The 18,285-nt window shown below is 37.5% G+C and overlaps 3 protein-coding genes across 3 annotated transcripts; 2 read left to right on the top strand and 1 right to left on the bottom strand.

The window, feature by feature from the left end:
- Positions 1 to 5,602: 5,602 nt before the first annotated feature.
- Positions 5,603 to 6,202, top strand: LOC126601253 (cysteine-rich and transmembrane domain-containing protein WIH2-like). Its single transcript, XM_050267938.1, has 3 exons — positions 5,603 to 5,669; positions 5,818 to 5,959; positions 6,154 to 6,202. Exons 1-3 carry the CDS (start codon positions 5,603 to 5,605, stop codon positions 6,200 to 6,202), a joined length of 258 nt encoding a protein of 85 aa, XP_050123895.1.
- A 467-nt stretch (positions 6,203 to 6,669) lies between these two features.
- LOC126605634 (protein PHLOEM PROTEIN 2-LIKE A10-like) lies at positions 6,670 to 8,404 on the top strand. The gene has a single exon (XM_050273045.1). The coding sequence runs from the start codon at positions 7,010 to 7,012 to the stop codon at positions 8,276 to 8,278; it is 1,269 nt and encodes a 422-aa protein (XP_050129002.1). The 5' UTR covers positions 6,670 to 7,009; the 3' UTR covers positions 8,279 to 8,404.
- A 2,228-nt stretch (positions 8,405 to 10,632) lies between these two features.
- On the bottom strand, positions 10,633 to 11,449 carry LOC126601841 (phytosulfokines-like). The gene is made up of 2 exons (XM_050268611.1): positions 11,253 to 11,449; positions 10,633 to 11,024 (listed from the first exon to the last, which is right to left on the bottom strand). The coding sequence occupies exons 1-2, from the start codon at positions 11,373 to 11,375 to the stop codon at positions 10,893 to 10,895; spliced, it is 255 nt and encodes an 84-aa protein (XP_050124568.1). The 5' UTR covers positions 11,376 to 11,449; the 3' UTR covers positions 10,633 to 10,892.
- Positions 11,450 to 18,285: the final 6,836 nt, after the last annotated feature.

Here is an 18,285-nt window from a genome sequence, read left to right as displayed (position 1 = left end):
TACATGTTGTGTGGCATCTCTAGTCACATGTCAGAGGGTGAAAGATAATTAATTGAAATGGAAAGTGGGGAATCACCTTGGTAGTTAGGGTTTTCCTCTCACAAAGCAAGAAGATGATTGATCAAAAGGAAAACTAATGAAAATGGCTTGAAAACTTTGAGTTTTAATGATAAGGACAAAATAAAGGGTAAAGTGAATAGTACCAGGATTGACTTTTTAGTGTAAAAATGTGGTTTTTCGTTAAAGTGAACAGTACCGGGTGCTTTTCGTTAAAGTTCCCTTAATCAAATTCATGGGCGGACCTATGAAGAAACACTTATGACACCATAACCTATACCTTATTGTGCATGTTAATTTGTTGCGTCTCCTGTTCAAACCATTCACATCCCCTTAACATAGCTTACAGTAGTATATATAATTTTTTATAATAGAAAGTAAAAAAAAAATTAAAAAAAAAACTTGTAAACAGTATTTAATTACAAGTGTGATTGTGTAAACTAGAAGTAGCATCCATCTAATAAGATATAGGAGATATTTCCTATATGACTGTATTACATAGAAGTTGATATATTGACTTATTATGTTGATAAACGTGCTTATTCCTATTGGTGACACATCATTTAGTTTGCAAATTTTATCTTCCTAACATTACCCTTCAATGAATCTATAATTTTCTTTTACCTTTATAGGATGTGTTGATGCACAAAACCGGAGGGGTCTTGGAACAACGTAAATCCTACCGTGAATCTGCAAGAAAGTAAATAACACAAGATGTATCGTGGTTCACCCCAATGTTTGGGCTACGTCCACACTGATATTGTATTTCTCTGTTTGTGAAAGGATTGTGAGGGAGAAAGAGCTCTAAATATCAGAGTGAGAGGGCTTGCTCTGAATATGAGAGGCTTTGAGAGGGTGAAGGGGCTTTCTTCCCATGACCTAAGAATTGGCCTCTAACTCCCCTAATGAGGAGAATGAGGGGTCCTTTTATAGAATAATGGCTCCTTACTTATTACATATTTGCCCCTTCATTTATTACATAATTACATTTGAGTCCCCCGAGTATTTATACGAGATCTAAATACGGAGGCCCTAAGTATGGTACAAACACTAGTCCCCCAAGTCTTTAGAAAAGAGAGTCTTTTGGCTGGAGACTTGAAATTCAGTCCATGTGTGGGCCGAAGTAACTAGATGTCGTCTTGAACTGATGCTCGATATGAGGTAGTGCTCAATCTGAAATGATGCTCAACTAGAAGTAGCACATGTTGCGAGGCTGCTCGATTTATGGCTTATGTTGCTTTGGTTGGCTCGACTTGTGGCGTTGAAGGTGAGGGAGTTCCTTTTATTGAATAATGGCTCGCTCCTTAATACATAAATGATGGGCTAGAGTTGATGCTCGCAGCGAGGTGATTGCTCAATAGGCGGCGATGCTCTCTAATGATGGTAAGGGAGTCACTTTTATAGAATAAGGGCTCGCTCCCCAATACATAAATGATGGGCTAGAGTTGATGCTCGCGGTGAGCTGGTTGCTCAATAGGCGGCGATGCTCTCTAATGATGGTGAATGAGTCCCTTTTATAGAATAAAGGTTCGCTCCTCAATACATAAGTGATGGGTTAGGAGTGATGCTCGCGGTAAGACGGCGATGCTATCTAATGAAGGTGAGGGAGTCCCTTTTATAAAATAAGGGCTCGCTCCTCAGTACATGAATAATAGGTGCTTTCTAATGAAAGTGAGGGAGTCCCTTTTATAAAATAAGGGCTCGCTCCTCAGTACATAAATAATGGGCTAAGTCCCCCAAGTATTTTTCGTGATGCCCAGTTGTGGAAGCCCAATATATGGTACACATTGTAATCCCCCAAGTCTTCAGTCAATAAAGGTTGTTGGCTGGAGACTTCAAATTCAATCTATGTATAGGCCGAAATGGTGGTTGTTCGGAGCCGGTATTTGTATACCCTGCACTGAAGCTTTGTAGGTGAAGCTTTGCAAGTGAAGATTTGAAGCTGGAGTTTTTGTAAATGAAGCTTTTGAAGATGGAGCTCTGTAAATGAAGCTTTCGAAGCTGATTGGCATGAGTGATGCTCATGAATGTTTATGTTGATTAACATGAGTAATGCTCATGGATATTGACATGAGTGATGCTCATGAATGTTGACATGAGTGATGTTCATGAATGTTGACATGAGTGATGCTCATGAATGTTGACGTGAATGCTGGTCATGAATGTTTATGTATGATTGACATGAGTGATGCTCATGAATATTTATGTTGATTGACATGAGTGATGCTCATGGATATTGACATAAGTGATGCTCATGAATGCTGACATGAGTGATGCTCATGAATGTTGATATGAATGATGGTCATGAATGTTTATGTATGATTGACATGAGTGATGCTCATGTATAATTTTGGAGTACTGGACGTACTTTTGATCACCTAGTGGGTGATAATAGTGGCAGGCTGCTGAATAATTTTGGAGTACGGAGCGTACTTTTCATCACCTGGTTAGTGATAATAGCGGCATGGTGCCGAATAATTTCGGAGTACTGGGCGTACTTTTGATCACCTGGTTGGTGATAATAGCGGCAGGCTGCAGAATAATTTTAGAGTACTGGACGTACTTTTGATCACCTGGTTGGTGATAATAGCGGTAGACTGCCAAATAATTTTGGAGCCATAAGGCCTGGCTCTTTTGCTTGCCTTTTTTTTTATTATTATTACCCTCTGATGGGTTATACAGATGTCTCAGAAATATAAGAAAAATAAATTAAATGTTTTCAACATGTTGATGGGCATCTTCTGGTCCAACAGAAAGTGGAGACGAGGAACCTTGGTGGGCATCTTCTTATCTTTAATCATGTTATCCCGTGGAATAGTGGAATAGTGGAGCATCTTCTTTTCGGCTTTTCCTTTTCTGCTTTCTTTTGCTTTTACTTTCTCTTTTATGCTTTTGTTTTTTTTCCTGTAGCTTTACTGGTGGTCTCCCTTTTCTTTTCCTAGCGCTCCGTGGTCATGTCCCACCACAGATGCCTGCTGTCCACCAAAGTGATCAAGGAGGCCAACAAGGTCGTCGACCTTGCGAGTACGTAGAATCGGATCATTCACCATCAACACAGCTGTTTCCTCATAAACTTGAATTGTGGCAAAAACTCCTTCTAACCGAATAATTTCACCGATCAAATTATCATATCCAACATGAACCAACTAGTACATAGCAGCTCCAGCCATGCCATCCGCAACAACGACTGGTCCAGAGACCTTGCGGATGTAGCCATACTCGCTCTCTTTCTCGGAGTCCTCAAACATGGTCAATCGGGCATTGTACACCGCCCGCATTTTGGGCCCGAATCGGGTGGATATTTCGAGATATGAATCTCAAAGATCGACCAAAACCTTCAAAACTTAACAGCAGTTGATTTGCGGTGGTGACTTTGCGCCTCATTCAGACCCTTCTCACTGTCATAGCTAAAGTTACCGAGATCATTCTCATACGAAATTCTCCTCATTTTTCTAATGATGACATGAATCCAACTTTCTGGGTCCCCCGAAACAAGCCTCAAATGACTGTTGTAGCGCTGCCTCTGCCGCCCTGTTCTTGCCGTTAGATAAGACATGATAGCAACCTGCAGACCAAGAAAACAACCCTAACAATATCTACAATTGGGGGACTTGTTCATCAGGGTTTGCTGGAGTTTCTGAGTGTGTATGATTTACATATGTAGAGCATACGAATAACACCGAAAAACTAAGACCCCGGAGAAAAAATGAGAGAGCAAGATGACCCTCATAGCTTCTGTTTGCTACTCCTTCACAGAAATTGCTGCTTACATAATATTTTCTGTAGGAGAGAGAGAGAGAGATAAAGGAATTTGGATGAAGGAAGGAAGGTGTCGTGTCCGAAGAAGGAGAGGGGGTGGGTCGACTCCGCAGGGACACGTCGGTTGGGTCGGTACTGGGGAGGTTGAATGTATTGGGGCGGAACTTGGGTTAAACCGGCTTGGGCTAGGCCTTGAACCCTGATGGGCTCCTCCGTCGCTGCTTCCATTTTTTTAAAGCTTGCACCTTCGACCGCCACTGCGATTTGCAGAAGGAATCCAGATTTTCTTTACCCTTTTTGCCTTCTGCTTGGCGAGATCTTGGTAACCAGTGAAGTTCTCTGGGAACTTGCATGATCCAAATTGAACAGTAAATGCTCTTGCAAAGTTTGCACCGCTCGTTGTCAACCTCTTTTTGTCATTTAGTTCCTTGTTGGCTTTGCTTTACTGATGGTGGGGTGGTGGTGTTTCCTTTGCATCTGCAGCCGTCTGGTCTCTCTGAAATCCCTGGTTGAAGATCAAGTAGGATCTCGGGTTGTGCAGATTTATGGTAGAGGTGAAAAATTAAGAGAGAACCAACATAGCTTTTCGTGTCGATTCCCACAGATGGCGCCAAAACTGTTTGTACCATACTTATGGCCTCCGTATTTAGATCTCGTATAAATACTCGAGGGACTCAAATGTACTTATGTAATAAATGAAGGGGCAAATATGTAATAAGTGAGGATCCTTTATTCTATAAAAAAACCCCTGATTCTCCTCATTAGGGGAGTTAGAGGCCAATTCTTAGGCCATAGGAAGAAAGCCCCCTCACCCTCTCAAAGCCTCTCATATTCAGAGCAAGCCCTCTCACTCTGATATTTAGAGCTCTCTCCCTCACAATCCTCTCACAAACAGAGAAATACAATATCAGTGTGGACGTAGCCCAAACATTGGGGTGAACCATGATACATCTTGTGTTATTTACTTGCAGATTCACGGTCGGATTTACGTTGTTCCAAGACCCCTCCGGTTTTGTGCATCAACATGATGTGCTGTTATTAAAATTTTGACTTTCTTGGCAATTATATTCACACACTCCAAATTATTTATCACACACCCTTTTAATTTTTTAATATTTTTTATCAAGTGTTAGTGGTGTGTAGAAAATATTAAAAAAAAAAAAAAGTTGTAGGAGAAGTAATTTGGGGTGTGTGAATATAATCTCTTTTTCAAAATTTATTATTTTTGTATTTTATAGTTTGAGGAAAACGATTTTAATGGCATTTTGATCATATTAAATTTTATGTTGGTTTTTTGATGTGATTTTAGAATAGATGGATATATCTCAATCTCACGAGCGCATAGGCGCAAACGATGTCCAATTTCGAATTAGAATGAAAAAATTAAAAGCATTTTAAGTTGAAAAATTAAGAGAAGAAAATCCGATATTAAAAATAAATTATAGTTGAAAAGCATAATGAAAAAAAAAAGAAAATTAGCTGAAGAGAATCCGATTCTATAATAATGACCATGCATTTTAATTGAAGTCATTTCAAGAAAACAATCCCAATTTTTTTTTTAAACAATTAAAGTAAATGGCACGTATTCGTTATTATAGTGCATGTATGAAGGCATGAAATCTTAATGAGCTAAAATCAAAATCTCCTTCCCATATAAGTTCATACGAATTTATATATACATATAAACTTCATCTTCCATATAAATTATATCTATCTGCCCTCTGGGTGTTAGTCTCTGCTTTCAGGAAAAAAAAAGAGTTAAAAACGATCAAGTGAAAAAAAAAACATGAGTTACCATAATAATTCCAAGGCTCAGCCAGCCCAAGTTGTTGCTCCCCCTCCTCCTCCTCAAGGTATATATTTGTAGTGAGTTAGATTTAACCATACTTGGTTGAATTTATATATATGAAAAGAGTTTTATGATTTAATTTGTTATGTTTGTGCCGTGGGTGTATTTTTTTCTTTTAAATTGAGATGATGAATCATATGGGTTGTATATAGGTTATGGTGATTATCCTCCACCGGGGTATCTGGCACAGGGGTATCCTCAGCCTCCTCAGCCTCCTCCGCCGCCTCAAGTACTGTATCAGCCTCCACCGCCGCCACCACAATCAAAATCCAATGTTGGTTGTTTGGAAGCATGGTAATTAGCTCTGTATCTCCATTTCCATATCACATTATACAATGTTTTTTAATGTTCAAAAATGTAAATTAGGACAAGATGTACCAAACAAATCATGTGACGAAATGTGGGATAGAACAACTTCGTTAACTAAGGATTCATAACTTTTAAGAATTATGAGAGTGACATTTTGTTCATTATTTTTATGGTTGCAGTTTGACTGGTCTTTGTTGTTGCTGCTGCATTGAGATGCTTTGCTCATGAAAATGGTTTAGAAGGCAATGTCAGCCCGTGAATCATGATCAGACGGTTCAAATGATATTTGCTAATGCCAAGACTGTTACATCTCCGTTATGTCATTCTATTTTGTATAAGCCGTTCGAGTCAATTATTTTTTTTATAGTTCTGTTGTTAGCTTTACAATTTAGTATTTGTTTTAGTACTCAGATTTAGTAATATTTTTTTTTTGTCGCTCATGAGAGTTTGAAGGAATTCGGGTTGATCAAATTTGAATAATCATTTAGAATTCAAGAACAATTTTAATAGAAGTTATACGCAAAATTATGAAAAATTTAGATCATCAGAATATATCAAAATTTCACATGAAAATTTCCTTCACTTTAACAATCTCATAAAAAATATCTCGCATTAAAAAGAAAAAGAATGTGTTCCAAAAATATGGTAAACGGGATATTTTAAATAACGCGGGTATTATATCCAATCAGTGCATGCGTCATTTATTTAATACAATAAAATATTTCTGGCTGGGGCGTCCCGCTTTCCCTCCCTCCGACACTGCAACGCCCGCCGTCTCCTCTCTCTCTCTCTCCTCCCACCAATTGACAATTTCAAAGTCGCAAAGGTTCGTATTCTCATCGCCCTCCTCATTTAATTCCCCCAATTAATATCTGGTCTTTCCAATTCATTGGGATTTGCAACTCCAGAACCCTAGAAATTCATCGACCCAAAGCAATCGATTTTCAGTAACCAATTCGTTAAATTGTCAGTTCATTTCCCAATAGCATTTTAAAGGCCGAAGCTTTACAGCTTCCCTTTGTTATTCGAGCTCCAATGGAACTTGGGCTCGTCGCGAAGGGGTTGAATTTCTCTCGGAGAAGAAGGCGATGGCTTCTGATGCTCGCAGCTCTTGGGGTCTCCGGCTATGGAGCTTATAGGGTTTACAATTTGCCCTCTGTGGCCAGGAAGCGGAAGAGATGCCTGAAGCTCGTTGGAGCCCTAATCTCTATGGCCGAGACGGTCTCCGATTCGGCCGAGACGATCGGGGTTGTTTCCAAGGACTTGAAGGAGTTTTTGCGATCCGATTCGGATGAAATGCCCCAAAGTTTGAAGCAGATTTCGAAGATTGCTAGGTCGCAAGAGTTCTCCGTGTCACTGAGTAGGGTTACAGAGGCTATGACGGTTGGGATGATTCGAGGGTGTAGATTGGAGATGAACAAAGAGAGTGAATCGGAGAAGAGTATGGGGAATTCGAGCTTTTCAGATAGGGTTTTGGAGCAGGTTTTCTCTACAGCTGGAACCGGGTTTGTTTCGGTTATGGTTGGAAGCTTTGCTAAGAATTTGGTTCTGGGATTTTACTCCGATGAGCAATTGGGTGAGAATTCAAGTGTGTCGAAATCAAGTTCATCGGATGTGCCTAGATGGGTTAATGTGATTTGCAGTGACAGAAGTAAGGATCTCATAGCAAATTGCATTCAGGATTTTGTAAGCACTGCTGTTGCGGTTTACCTTGACAAAACGAAAGATATCAACGTTTATGAAGATATGTTTGATGGGTTGACCAATCCCAAGCATCAGAACGAAGTGAGGGATGTTCTAGTTTCTGTTTGTAATGGTGCTGTGGAAACAGTTGTGAGGACATCTCACCAAGTTTTGACGAGTTCCTGTTCGAGTTCAAGCTCGAATTCGCATGCATGTCCAATTGTTGATCAGAGTGAAGGTCCAAGTGGAACTGCGGATGAGTGCTTTCAGCGAGAGGTATCTCCAAAGCAGGGGAAGGTGGGGAGTTCGTCGGATGTTATTCATAGTAGTGGGTGGGTTAGGAAGGTTTCATCTACATTGGCTGTGCCGAGCAATAGGAAGTTTGTTCTGGATGTGACAGGGAGGGTGACGTTTGAGACGGTGCGATCTCTCGTTGAGTTTATGTTGTGGACGCTATTAGATGGCTTGAAAAGAAGCCTTAGTGCACTTCATGGGGAGGTTGCAGACAGGGGATTGCAAGTCATCAGATACTTCAGTGGGAAGTCTTCGGTTATAGTTACTGTATGTCTTGCTTTGCATTTATACGTCCTGGGTGGTTCAAGAGTTCTCTTGGCTGCTTAATTTGATGGGGTTATCCCTCCCTTGTAAGGAGCTCCTATCAGTCGGATACGGCTCCCTTTTGAGGAAGGCTATGTGTGTATAACTTTGTTACTTAATTCAAATGGGGAAAAGGGGGTTCATGATTCATTGTGACGCATGCTTTAAATTCAGGAACTTTTATTCCTTTTTTGTTCTTTAATTATTAAATTTATAATCCTTGAGTGAATGCAACTATACATATCTGAATTTTGGTGGGATCTTGTGGTTTAGAACATCCCTACTTTCGATCTAGAGGAATCATGCTTTAGGTTGTTGAAGTTAAATCGAAATAGACCAATAATGATTGTACTGTTTAAACATTCATGATATCTACCTAGTTCTTGATTTGTTTAGGTAGAAAAAACTTAAACCAGAATAATTTCAATATGGAAGAAAAGTAGCGATTAGTGGCACCCGGATCTCGTTGCCGCATTTGGAAGAGTTTGCTGCACGATTCTGATTCTGGTCTCATTAAGGTATGGTGATAAAAACCTGTACCAGCAGATTCTGGTTCTCTCTGACTGCTTTGGTTCATGTTGGTTAGTTGTGAACTGTTTTCCGAGAGCGGAGGCAACGTTCGAAGGAGGTTACCATTTCTGATGCCTTCTTTTGTCAGCTGAGATAATTCGTTCTTTTGTATTCTGGTTAGCTAGCAGTTGCAATTCAACGTTGTAATAAGAAGTTTGGAGATGCAATTTAAGATATCCAGGGGCCGCGGGAATTTGATTTATCCTATGTGTGCAATGAATGTTTCTGTAGTAACTATCACTCGCGTTTTGTTAGTTACTACCCGTAGAATTGTACTGCAGTGGACATTCATTACATTGTGCTAGCTGTTCATCTGTTTAAATCTGGAAATTGAGAGAGTTGGTGGCCCTGGGTATCACCATGCAGGCTCTAGCGATTATTTCCAACATGTTTTTACTTAAGAACTCAGTTGGTACTATAGCTGTACCTAAATTAGCGTTTCCGGGAAAAAAATGGATGCACGATGACGCCCTCTTAGGACGGGGACTTGATTTAGTGTCTCCGGCGAAAGTGAGTTATGGGAAATGGATGAATGAGGCAGTCATCAATCTGTTGCCGAAAGAGGAAGGGTGGAGTTGTTTGAAACCAGTAATGATTCTTTGCCCTTAATGGCATATAAATGTATTTTTAGCGCAATTGGACTGTGCCATCCAATTGAAAATTCATATTTCATTTGGTAAGTGGATCAAAGTGCCACTCCCACCATTCTAAACGTTTGGTGCTAATGATGCTTGCTATTCCATTCATTTGTCAAATTAGTCCTGTCATAAGAGAGAGAAAGACATACATATATACAACTGGTGACACTCAAAAATCTCTCGAGATCTAAATGCCGACGAGAAGATTACGGATCGATTACGGACCTCTTTGTGAGGTCAGACAAGATGCATGCACACGTACAAAGATGGAATTCTGATGTCAACTGGTGGGTTGTTAAAATTGCATTTCGTAATCTGAAATTCCCAAAAGCAGTCGCAGCAAAAGCTCGTTTTAGCTTTGGACTTCTACAGGATAATGACACATCAATTCTTTATTCAACACAGCCGACGTGTTTGACACTCTGCTCATATTGTGTTTCCAACTTTTAATCACCACAATTTAATCATGGGTTATGAATACGGGTGTTAGCAGTTGCTTTCATTGACGATAGTTGACCAAATATATGGTGCATAATTGCGAGCAGTGTTCTACAAGAAAATGATTTATACACTACTCTTTTTTTCATTTTTTTTGTTGGATTGAATAAATAAAAAAGAATCAATGAAAGGATCACAAAATGAGAAAACGGAAGTGTGAACGGCTACCTATAGTAGTATCATATTGACTTATCTCCACAAAGCTGCCTTAGTTTTCCATCGGCATCCTTTACAGATGAGGACAGCAAATATTTTATTTTGTTAAATTAAATAGAGAACGGATATTTGCACACTAGTGCTGCACTTATATTTTTTTTTCTATAAAGTATTTTATTAGAAAATGTTACGGAACGTTTTTTTTAGAATGCTAAAAACAACTCTGATAACATATTACATCAACGCAAACCATGGATAACTAAGAAATCCTGCACCAAAGTCCACTGTTCATACCAGAAGCTCATGACTTGTCGTGGGTTTTTACTTTTATTAGCAAAATGGCAACAAATTTCTTGTTGCCAAACACATAATTTGTTTATTTTTGTTACTATTATTGACAATAGAGTGGGCGGTAGAGTATTAAGTGAGCCAAATTACACATAGAACAAGTTATCAAACTATCATATATAATGAGTTATGCTTTCATAGCGATCTGTAAAAATCTTAACTCTCATATGCCCAGCAGATGTGTCATCCAAATTTGATTAGAAAATTTTAAAAGTACAAAGGGGACATAAAGTCAAACCCTAGACAAGAAATATTATAAAGACAAACTAAATTATCCTAATTAAATCCATTGTCTTTCGAAAACAAAGATTGAGTTTACCAAATAAGCTTTTATGATATTATTTAGTATAACATATGGATGCTTTAGTATTGCATGGCTTTTTAAAAAGACAAAACAAAGAGAGATAATTTTAATTGGTTGCACGAGTTCAAGGCTTGTGCTTCTGTGTATATATGTAATCCACATGAGCCGCCAATGTCCTCCTCATCAGGCACTCCTCCTCCGCTACTCCTTCGCAGCTCCCGCCTCCCTCCGCTGCAACGATCTCCGCGTCTATGTCCTGTTCACATATTTTTATTCAACAAATTACAACATAAACAAAACAAAACAATTTTAAGATACAAAACTTAATGAAAGAATACTAGATTTAGTAAATTTAGAATGCGTTTGATTACCATTTCGTTTTTTAGTTTTTAGAAAACCACAATCTTTTCGAAAAGGTGAAACAAAAACAAAATGAAATGGTTATTAGAGGACGCCGGAAATTAAAACAATTAAAACAACTTACTTGGTGTTGGGTTTTGAGAGCGTTGTTGGTGAAAGCAGCAGGGACTGGACGAGCAGCGAAGGCTGTGAGTTGAAAACTGAGAAGCAGAACTATGGTGAAGAAGGTGATAATATATTTAGCCATTTTTTCTTCTTTCTTTTTTGTTTTGAGTTTCTGTGGAGAAGGGGGAATACAATGTGTGAAAGGAAGTGAGACCTGAGTGGAGATTTATAGTGGGGGTTTTGTTAGGTCGTTTTGCATGTCCAATTGGACCAATTGGATACTGACTCGTTGACAGGTTTACATGGTTGGATCAGAGCCAATAGTGCCAACTGACAATTGGCTCTACCTAAATTTAAAAATCTATCCAATTCTCTCCCCAATTTCACCTCAAAATTTGTTACCCTAAACTGTTGTAACTGAAAAAGAAAACAATTTATGAAAATTTTGTAGGTGATTTGAATTGTATTTTTTTACTTTGAAAGTGAATATTTTTTTTTTGTTTTGTTGTGATAAAATCGTTTATTTTTTTTATCGTGATGTTTGGCAAGACTTTGGATTTGGTTTCTTATTCTGGTTATAATTTTATAGAAGTTACAATATATATTAGGATTTTATTTCCTGTTCATTTGTATTAGGTTTGTGATTTTTATGATTTTCTGATTATACAAGTTTATGAATATTTTGGAACCAGTATGGTTTCCTTTTATGTTTTGTTATTTAAATTCCTGTTTGAATTATAGGTAAAATCAACTAGGTGAGTCAAACGTCAGAACTCACGATGTCAATAACTGAATAACCCTTGGATTAAGGTGATAATGCGTTATGCTCACGTTCAAACTACAGTGTCGGTGGATTCTTCCCAAACTAGGGACTTAGCTATAGGAACAAAACACAAGGCAGTCCCCTCCACCACTCTAAATTTGGATATGCAGATTGCAGAAAGTATGTCAAAATTCTGATGATCTTTCTGGATCTCCGGAAAAAAACAAAATTACAAACAAGAATCTTCCAAAAGGAGGCATTATATGTGTTGAAATTGTCACCAAAGTGTTCGTGACAGATTTGTCGTTCTGATGTCTGATCAATCAAAAGAGTGGGGATATTTCAGCATCACATCTATATTTGGTCACATCCTCATGCTGAGTTGAGACCATAAAACCAAGATTTTTATGTACTTTGGGAATGATTGGTTAGGAAAGTATTGGTCACATCGCTTAACAAACAACATTGGCACATTGCAGTGTAAAGAATGGACTTAAATTCTAAAAATTGTATGAAATGAAACTTTCAGGCTAGAGTATTCAAAATTAAGCCTTCATGGAGGAAGAGAAGTGAATTGTCATGATGAGAACAAATGTATTTAATTACTTGTTTAATTATACAATTACACATGTTTCTCTTGTTTATTAAAGTGATCAAGTATTGAGAGAGATTGGCGCGTAATTGTATACAATCGATGATATTCAAAAATATTTCATTGAAGTCGACTAAACTATTCAATAACGACGTGATTAAAGAGACATGCACATGATTGTATTGAGAACTATAAACGTGATTGTGTATAACCGATGACATAAAAAATCTCTCTTTAAACTATGCAAGACTGTCCAGTGACACCTATTATTCATGCACACGTACATCAATTTCTAGCCTAGAAAGTGAATACATTGATTTTGGAGTACTGGGGCTTGTTTTCCTGGTAATATTGAAGTACCTCCGAGACACTTCAGTAACCTAGCTAACCTAGTTATTATTTGTTCAAGTCACAGCCGGTAAGAAATCTTCTAATTGCTGCAGCAACTCTATTGCAAAGCAATTCTGCCACGCATTTGTTTGGATATCAAGGAAAGATTCTCTCTCTAGCATGCGCGCGTTTGCACATACGTACCCAACACACACCACGAAAGTTAACTTTTTTAGGGTTTGGTTTATAACAAAACAAATCTTCCTATGATAGATAAATAAAAAAATTAACTCAAATTTGTAAATCAAATGATGTGTCAATAATAAGAAATAAACAAATTAATCAACGTTTACATAATAATCCAATTATCAATAACCATATCATTTAATTTGTAAATTTAATTTAAAAAATTTAATCTCACTAGTATTTCCTTTTAAAAAATGTCTTTGAGACTTTGATAGATCTCTTTCTATCAAATAACTAGCTTTAGGTAGCTAGCTAGCTAGTAATGGAAATGATGAAACGCACTCGACGCTCATCATTATCTTCCTCCATTCTTTAACATACTAGCAGCCTTCTCTTTAGAGCAGTTCCACCGGAGGTGGAATAGCCTGGCACCCAGTGGAAAAAACAAGCTGGGACTCAGCCAATTCACTTCAACCCGTGGAATAGACTGGCACCCAACCCAAGCCAGTCCACAGGCCAGCCTAAAATCGACAGAGAAAGGAGACGGCTCATTTGACGCCATGTTGACGTCATGGCTACTGTCTTTCTCATCCGGAACCCGATCTGACGCCTGGAACCCCATCAACCCCCTTCCCCTAATAAATCCATGTATTCAACACCATGTCCCCCTTCCCCTTACGAGCTCCAGCGAGGAGACGACCACGAGGTTGTGTTGCCCTATGCGGAGGAGGAAGCAGTCGCCGAATTTCCTGGCGAGGTCGGTGGGATTACGGTGGTTGAGGTCGTCGCCGACCTGGAGCCAGTTTCCAAAAACGGGTACGGGTATGAGACCAGGCGGGAGCTTGAATTTCTTGCCACGGAGAGACCCAGAAGTTTCTTTTCCAGGAGGAGGAGGTCCATTTTTGGGGGAGCGTTGGTGTGGTGAGGAGGAGGTCCATTTCCAGAAGGAAGAAGTCAGAAAGTAAAAAACCAATTATTATTTTATAATAAAAATTAATAATATTTTAATAAAATTGACTAGGCTATTTAGTTTTAGGGGTGGAGATGCATTGGTCTATTACTATTCATTAGACCATCTCCAACCCTTGGGCTAAAAGCCAAATTTTTTAGCCCGAAAAATTTGGCTTTTAGCCCAGAAACATCTTTTTTACTCCAACCCTTCTGCCCTAAAATTTTAGCCCAGAATTATTAAAGAATGAACTTAGGCTAATTTTTTTCTTAAATCAATTTTTTTTTTTAAATAAATATGTAGATTATTGTAAATTAATTTTATGAACATTTTAATATAAAAAAATTTAAATTCCGATAAACATTTGGTATTTAGCCCGGGGGGAAAGCTGGGGGGTATTTGGCCCAAAAATAACATTTGGCATTTAGCCTAAAATTTTAACATGGGTTGGAGAGTGTTTGGGGGGATAATTTGGGAGGTAATTTGGCTTTTAGCCCAGGTTTGGAGATGGTCTTAGAGTCTATCACTGTTCACTGAAGTTGATAAATGGGTTGGGTGCTGGCACAAAGTTCTTAGGGGTGAACTTGCTCTTATATTCCTATCTATTATATATATCGAGATTTTCATTACTAATTTACACTAAAATATGGTTAATTTGTTTTTTAAACATTTTCAAGCATAGTGGAGAATGAGAATGCTCCTAGTTATAAATTATTTTGTTAATCAAATATCATGCGGCAAGTGCCTATCAACCATGTAACAAATCTTCGTTGAACGAATAAAGTCTCTAAAAATATTTTTTTGGTTACAAGAGATGTGCTAAATTCACAAATATCCATGCTTTCAATTTACAAAACTACCCTTCACACATACACACACATACTGAATAAGTTTTTCACACATATGAACCAACATCTCATCCCAATCGCTACACATAAAATTATCCAATGCGTCTTTGATATTCTCTTCGAGCATAGCTACTATGCCAAAAAGAGAATTGGGTTTTAGGCATTGGGCAAGGTAGGTTGCGAGGACGTCTTCTTTGGCTTTGTCTTCTTGGATCTTTTACTGGGATGAAGTCTCTTTTTATGAAAAAAATTGTTATTGACATTCCAAAATTTTTATTTTGCACTCCGAACTTTCTATAATTATAAAGAAAAATACATTTGTGATAAAATTATTCAATGCGTCTTTGATATTCTCTTTAAACCATGCAAGACTGTCTAGTGACACCTATCATAAAACCAACAACATTGGCACATCGCTTAACAAACAACATTGGCACATTGCAGTGTAAAGAATGGACTTAAATCTAAAAACTGTCTGAAATGAAGCTTTCAGGCTAGAGTATTCAAAATTAAGCCTTCATGGAGGAAGAGAAGTGAATTGTCATGATGAGAACAAATGTATTTAATTACTTGTTTAATTATACAATTACACATGTTTCTCTTGTTTATTAAAGTGATTAAGTATTGAGAGAGATCGGCGCATAATTGTATACAATCGATGACATTCAAAAATATTTTATTGGAGTCGACTAAACTATTTAATAACGACGTGATGAAAGAGACATGCACATGATTGTATTGAGAAATATAAACGTGATTGTGTATAGCCGATGACATAAAAAATCTCTCTTTAAACTATGCAAGACTGTCTAATGACACCTATTATTCATGCACACATACATCAATTTCTAGCCTAGAAAGTGAATACATTGATTTTGGAGCACTGGGGCTTGTTTTCCTGGTAATATTGAATTACCTCCTAGCTAACCTAGTTATTATTTGTTCAAGTCACAGCCGGTAAGAAATCTTCTAATTGCTGCAGCAACTCTATTGCAAAGCAATTCTGCCACGCATTTGTTTGGATATCAAGGAAAGATTCTCTCTCTCTCTAGATCTCTCTCTAGCATGCGCGCGCATGCACATACGTACCCAACACACACCACGAAAGTTAACTTTTTTAGGGTTTGGTTTATAACAAAACAAATCTTCCTATGATAGAGAAATCAAAATTTTAACTCAAATTTGTAAATCAAATGATGTATCAACAATAAGAAATAAACAAGTTAATCAACGTTTACATAATAATCCAATCATCAACAACCATATCATTTTATTTGTAAATTTAATTTAAAAATTTTAATCTCACTAGTATTTCCTTTTAAAAAATGTCTTTGAGACTTTGATCGATCTCTTTCTATCAAATAACTAGCTTTAGGTAGCTAGCTAGCTAGTAATGGAAATGATGAAACGCACTCGACGCTCATCATTATCTTCCTCCATTCTTTAACATATCAGCATTATCCTTATATTCCTATCTATTATATATATCGAGATTTTCATTACTAATTTATACTAAAATATGCTTAATTTGTTTTTATAACATTTTCAAGCATAGAGGAGAATGGGAATGCCCCTAGTTATAAATTGTTTTGTCAATCAAATATCATGCGGCAAGCACCTATCAATCATGTAACAAATCTTTGTTGAACGAATAAAGTCTCTAAAAATATTTTTTGGTTACAAGAGATATGTGCTAAATTCACAAATATCCGTACTCTCAATTTACAAAACTACACACACACATACTGAATAAGTTTTTCACACATATGAACCAACATCTCATCCCAATCGCTACGCATAAAATTATTCAATGCGTCTTTGATATTCTCTTCAAGCATAGCTACTATGCCAAAAAGAGAATTGGGTTTTAGGCATTGGGCATGGTAGGTTGCGAGGACGTCCTCTTCGGCTTTTGTCTTCTTGGATCTTTCACTGGGATGAAGTCTCTTTTTATGAAAATAATTGTTATTGGCATTCCAAAAATTTTATTTTGCACTCCAAACTTTCTATAATTATAAAGAAAAATACATTTATGAGCAGTGTAAAATGAGATTTTTAGAGTGATAATAACAGTTCCCTTTATGAACTCAAGTACTAATTAATGTTCTATTTGTCAACTAGTTTTTGTCTTCTCGGTCTACAATACTCGAATTTCAATTCTTTAAAATGTCATAAATTCGAATTCACCGTCCCCTCTATTGATGATCCTAGAAAAAGGTATTAGACAATATACTCACCTTATTTTTTTTTCCTTAATTAGTACTAGTAGCCATTTAGCTTCTAACTAACTAATACTTTTGGTGTTTAACTTATTAATGAAGGAAGATCACATCATATATACGCTTGGTATGATGCATTCATAGATTAATCATAAATCATAATTGATGTTTAAGTCTTATTAATTTTTGTATTTTTGCACTAGTCGTAGACGGCCCAACAGGGCAGAAAGGACAGTAATGCGAACCAAATTGCAATATCATATATTGGAATTTCAACTTGTAATCATTCACAAGCCTAATAAAGGTCCCTTGAGAAAATGCTTAAAGCCTATAGCTTTCTCAACATATCTCTCACAATGTGGCTGGCTACCAAAACTTAATTCCATTTCCTACTCCATGGCCACCACATGCTCCAGCTTCTTCAGTTTCCGGTCAAGTAGTTCTTCCGTCGAGCCCAAACTCCGGTCCTCGTCGAGCGGCTCATCACACGGCTGTAGCAAGGTTGATGGGGTGGCTATGTGGCTCATGCACAGTGTCAGTTATGCTTTCTTTGCATCTTTAGAAAGGTGCTCTTGCATCCGTATCATTACTCAAGAAGACGGCGATGATTGTAACGACCTGCCGTTGATTTTGAACGATGGGAATTTCCGGCATGAGGTTGTTGATCACTCCACCACCAGCCGGAGAAGAACAGGCAAAGGAAAGAAGGGTACGTACTAGTAGTGCTGGACTAGCACCACGTCGACCGATTGAGAAATAAGTTGTATGTTAATTTATATATGTAACAAGCAAATGAAATGCTATCTATCTCTTCCCTTTTGATAAGTGAAATCAGTTTTTGTGGTTTCTTTAATTTGCAGTTGGGAAAGTTTGCTGGTTATGGTTTTGGATTAATGACTGGAAATTAATGATGATAATCATATGTTAATTAATTACTGGTTTTGAATAAATATCTGCATATATGTGATCAAATTTTGGATTGTTAGTCTTTTACTTAGTCGTGGAATATGCTGATTTTTGTTCACATAGCCTGCTGCTGCCAAGATTCAAGCCTGCAGGAACCTTGAAATTATCGTTTTAATTTATTTTAAATGATTTTAAGGATTTCCTAATTATGATTTAAAATTCATGCCAGAATGAAATGTAGAAGAAAAGCAAAGCAGGA

This window comes from Malus sylvestris, chromosome 15 (assembly GCF_916048215.2).
Source record: "Malus sylvestris chromosome 15, drMalSylv7.2, whole genome shotgun sequence".
Classification (NCBI taxonomy): domain Eukaryota; kingdom Viridiplantae; phylum Streptophyta; class Magnoliopsida; order Rosales; family Rosaceae; genus Malus; species Malus sylvestris.
This window is presented reverse-complemented; position numbering and strand designations above follow the sequence as displayed.

Excerpts from the sequence above, each read along its gene's own strand:
- LOC126601253 (XM_050267938.1), top strand. The coding sequence starts at position 5,603 with ATGAGTTACCATAATAATTCCAAGGCTCAGCCAGCCCAAGTTGTTGCT. Across the intron at positions 5,670-5,817 it reads TCCCCCTCCTCCTCCTCAAG|GTTATGGTGATTATCCTCCA; the intron begins GTATATATTTGT and ends GGTTGTATATAG. Across the intron at positions 5,960-6,153 it reads GTTGGTTGTTTGGAAGCATG|TTTGACTGGTCTTTGTTGTT; the intron begins GTAATTAGCTCT and ends TTATGGTTGCAG.
- LOC126605634 (XM_050273045.1), top strand. The coding sequence starts at position 7,010 with ATGGAACTTGGGCTCGTCGCGAAGGGGTTGAATTTCTCTCGGAGAAGA.
- LOC126601841 (XM_050268611.1), bottom strand. The coding sequence starts at position 11,375 with ATGGCTAAATATATTATCACCTTCTTCACCATAGTTCTGCTTCTCAGT. Across the intron at positions 11,025-11,252 it reads CTCTCAAAACCCAACACCAA|GACATAGACGCGGAGATCGT; the intron begins GTAAGTTGTTTT and ends ATATGTGAACAG.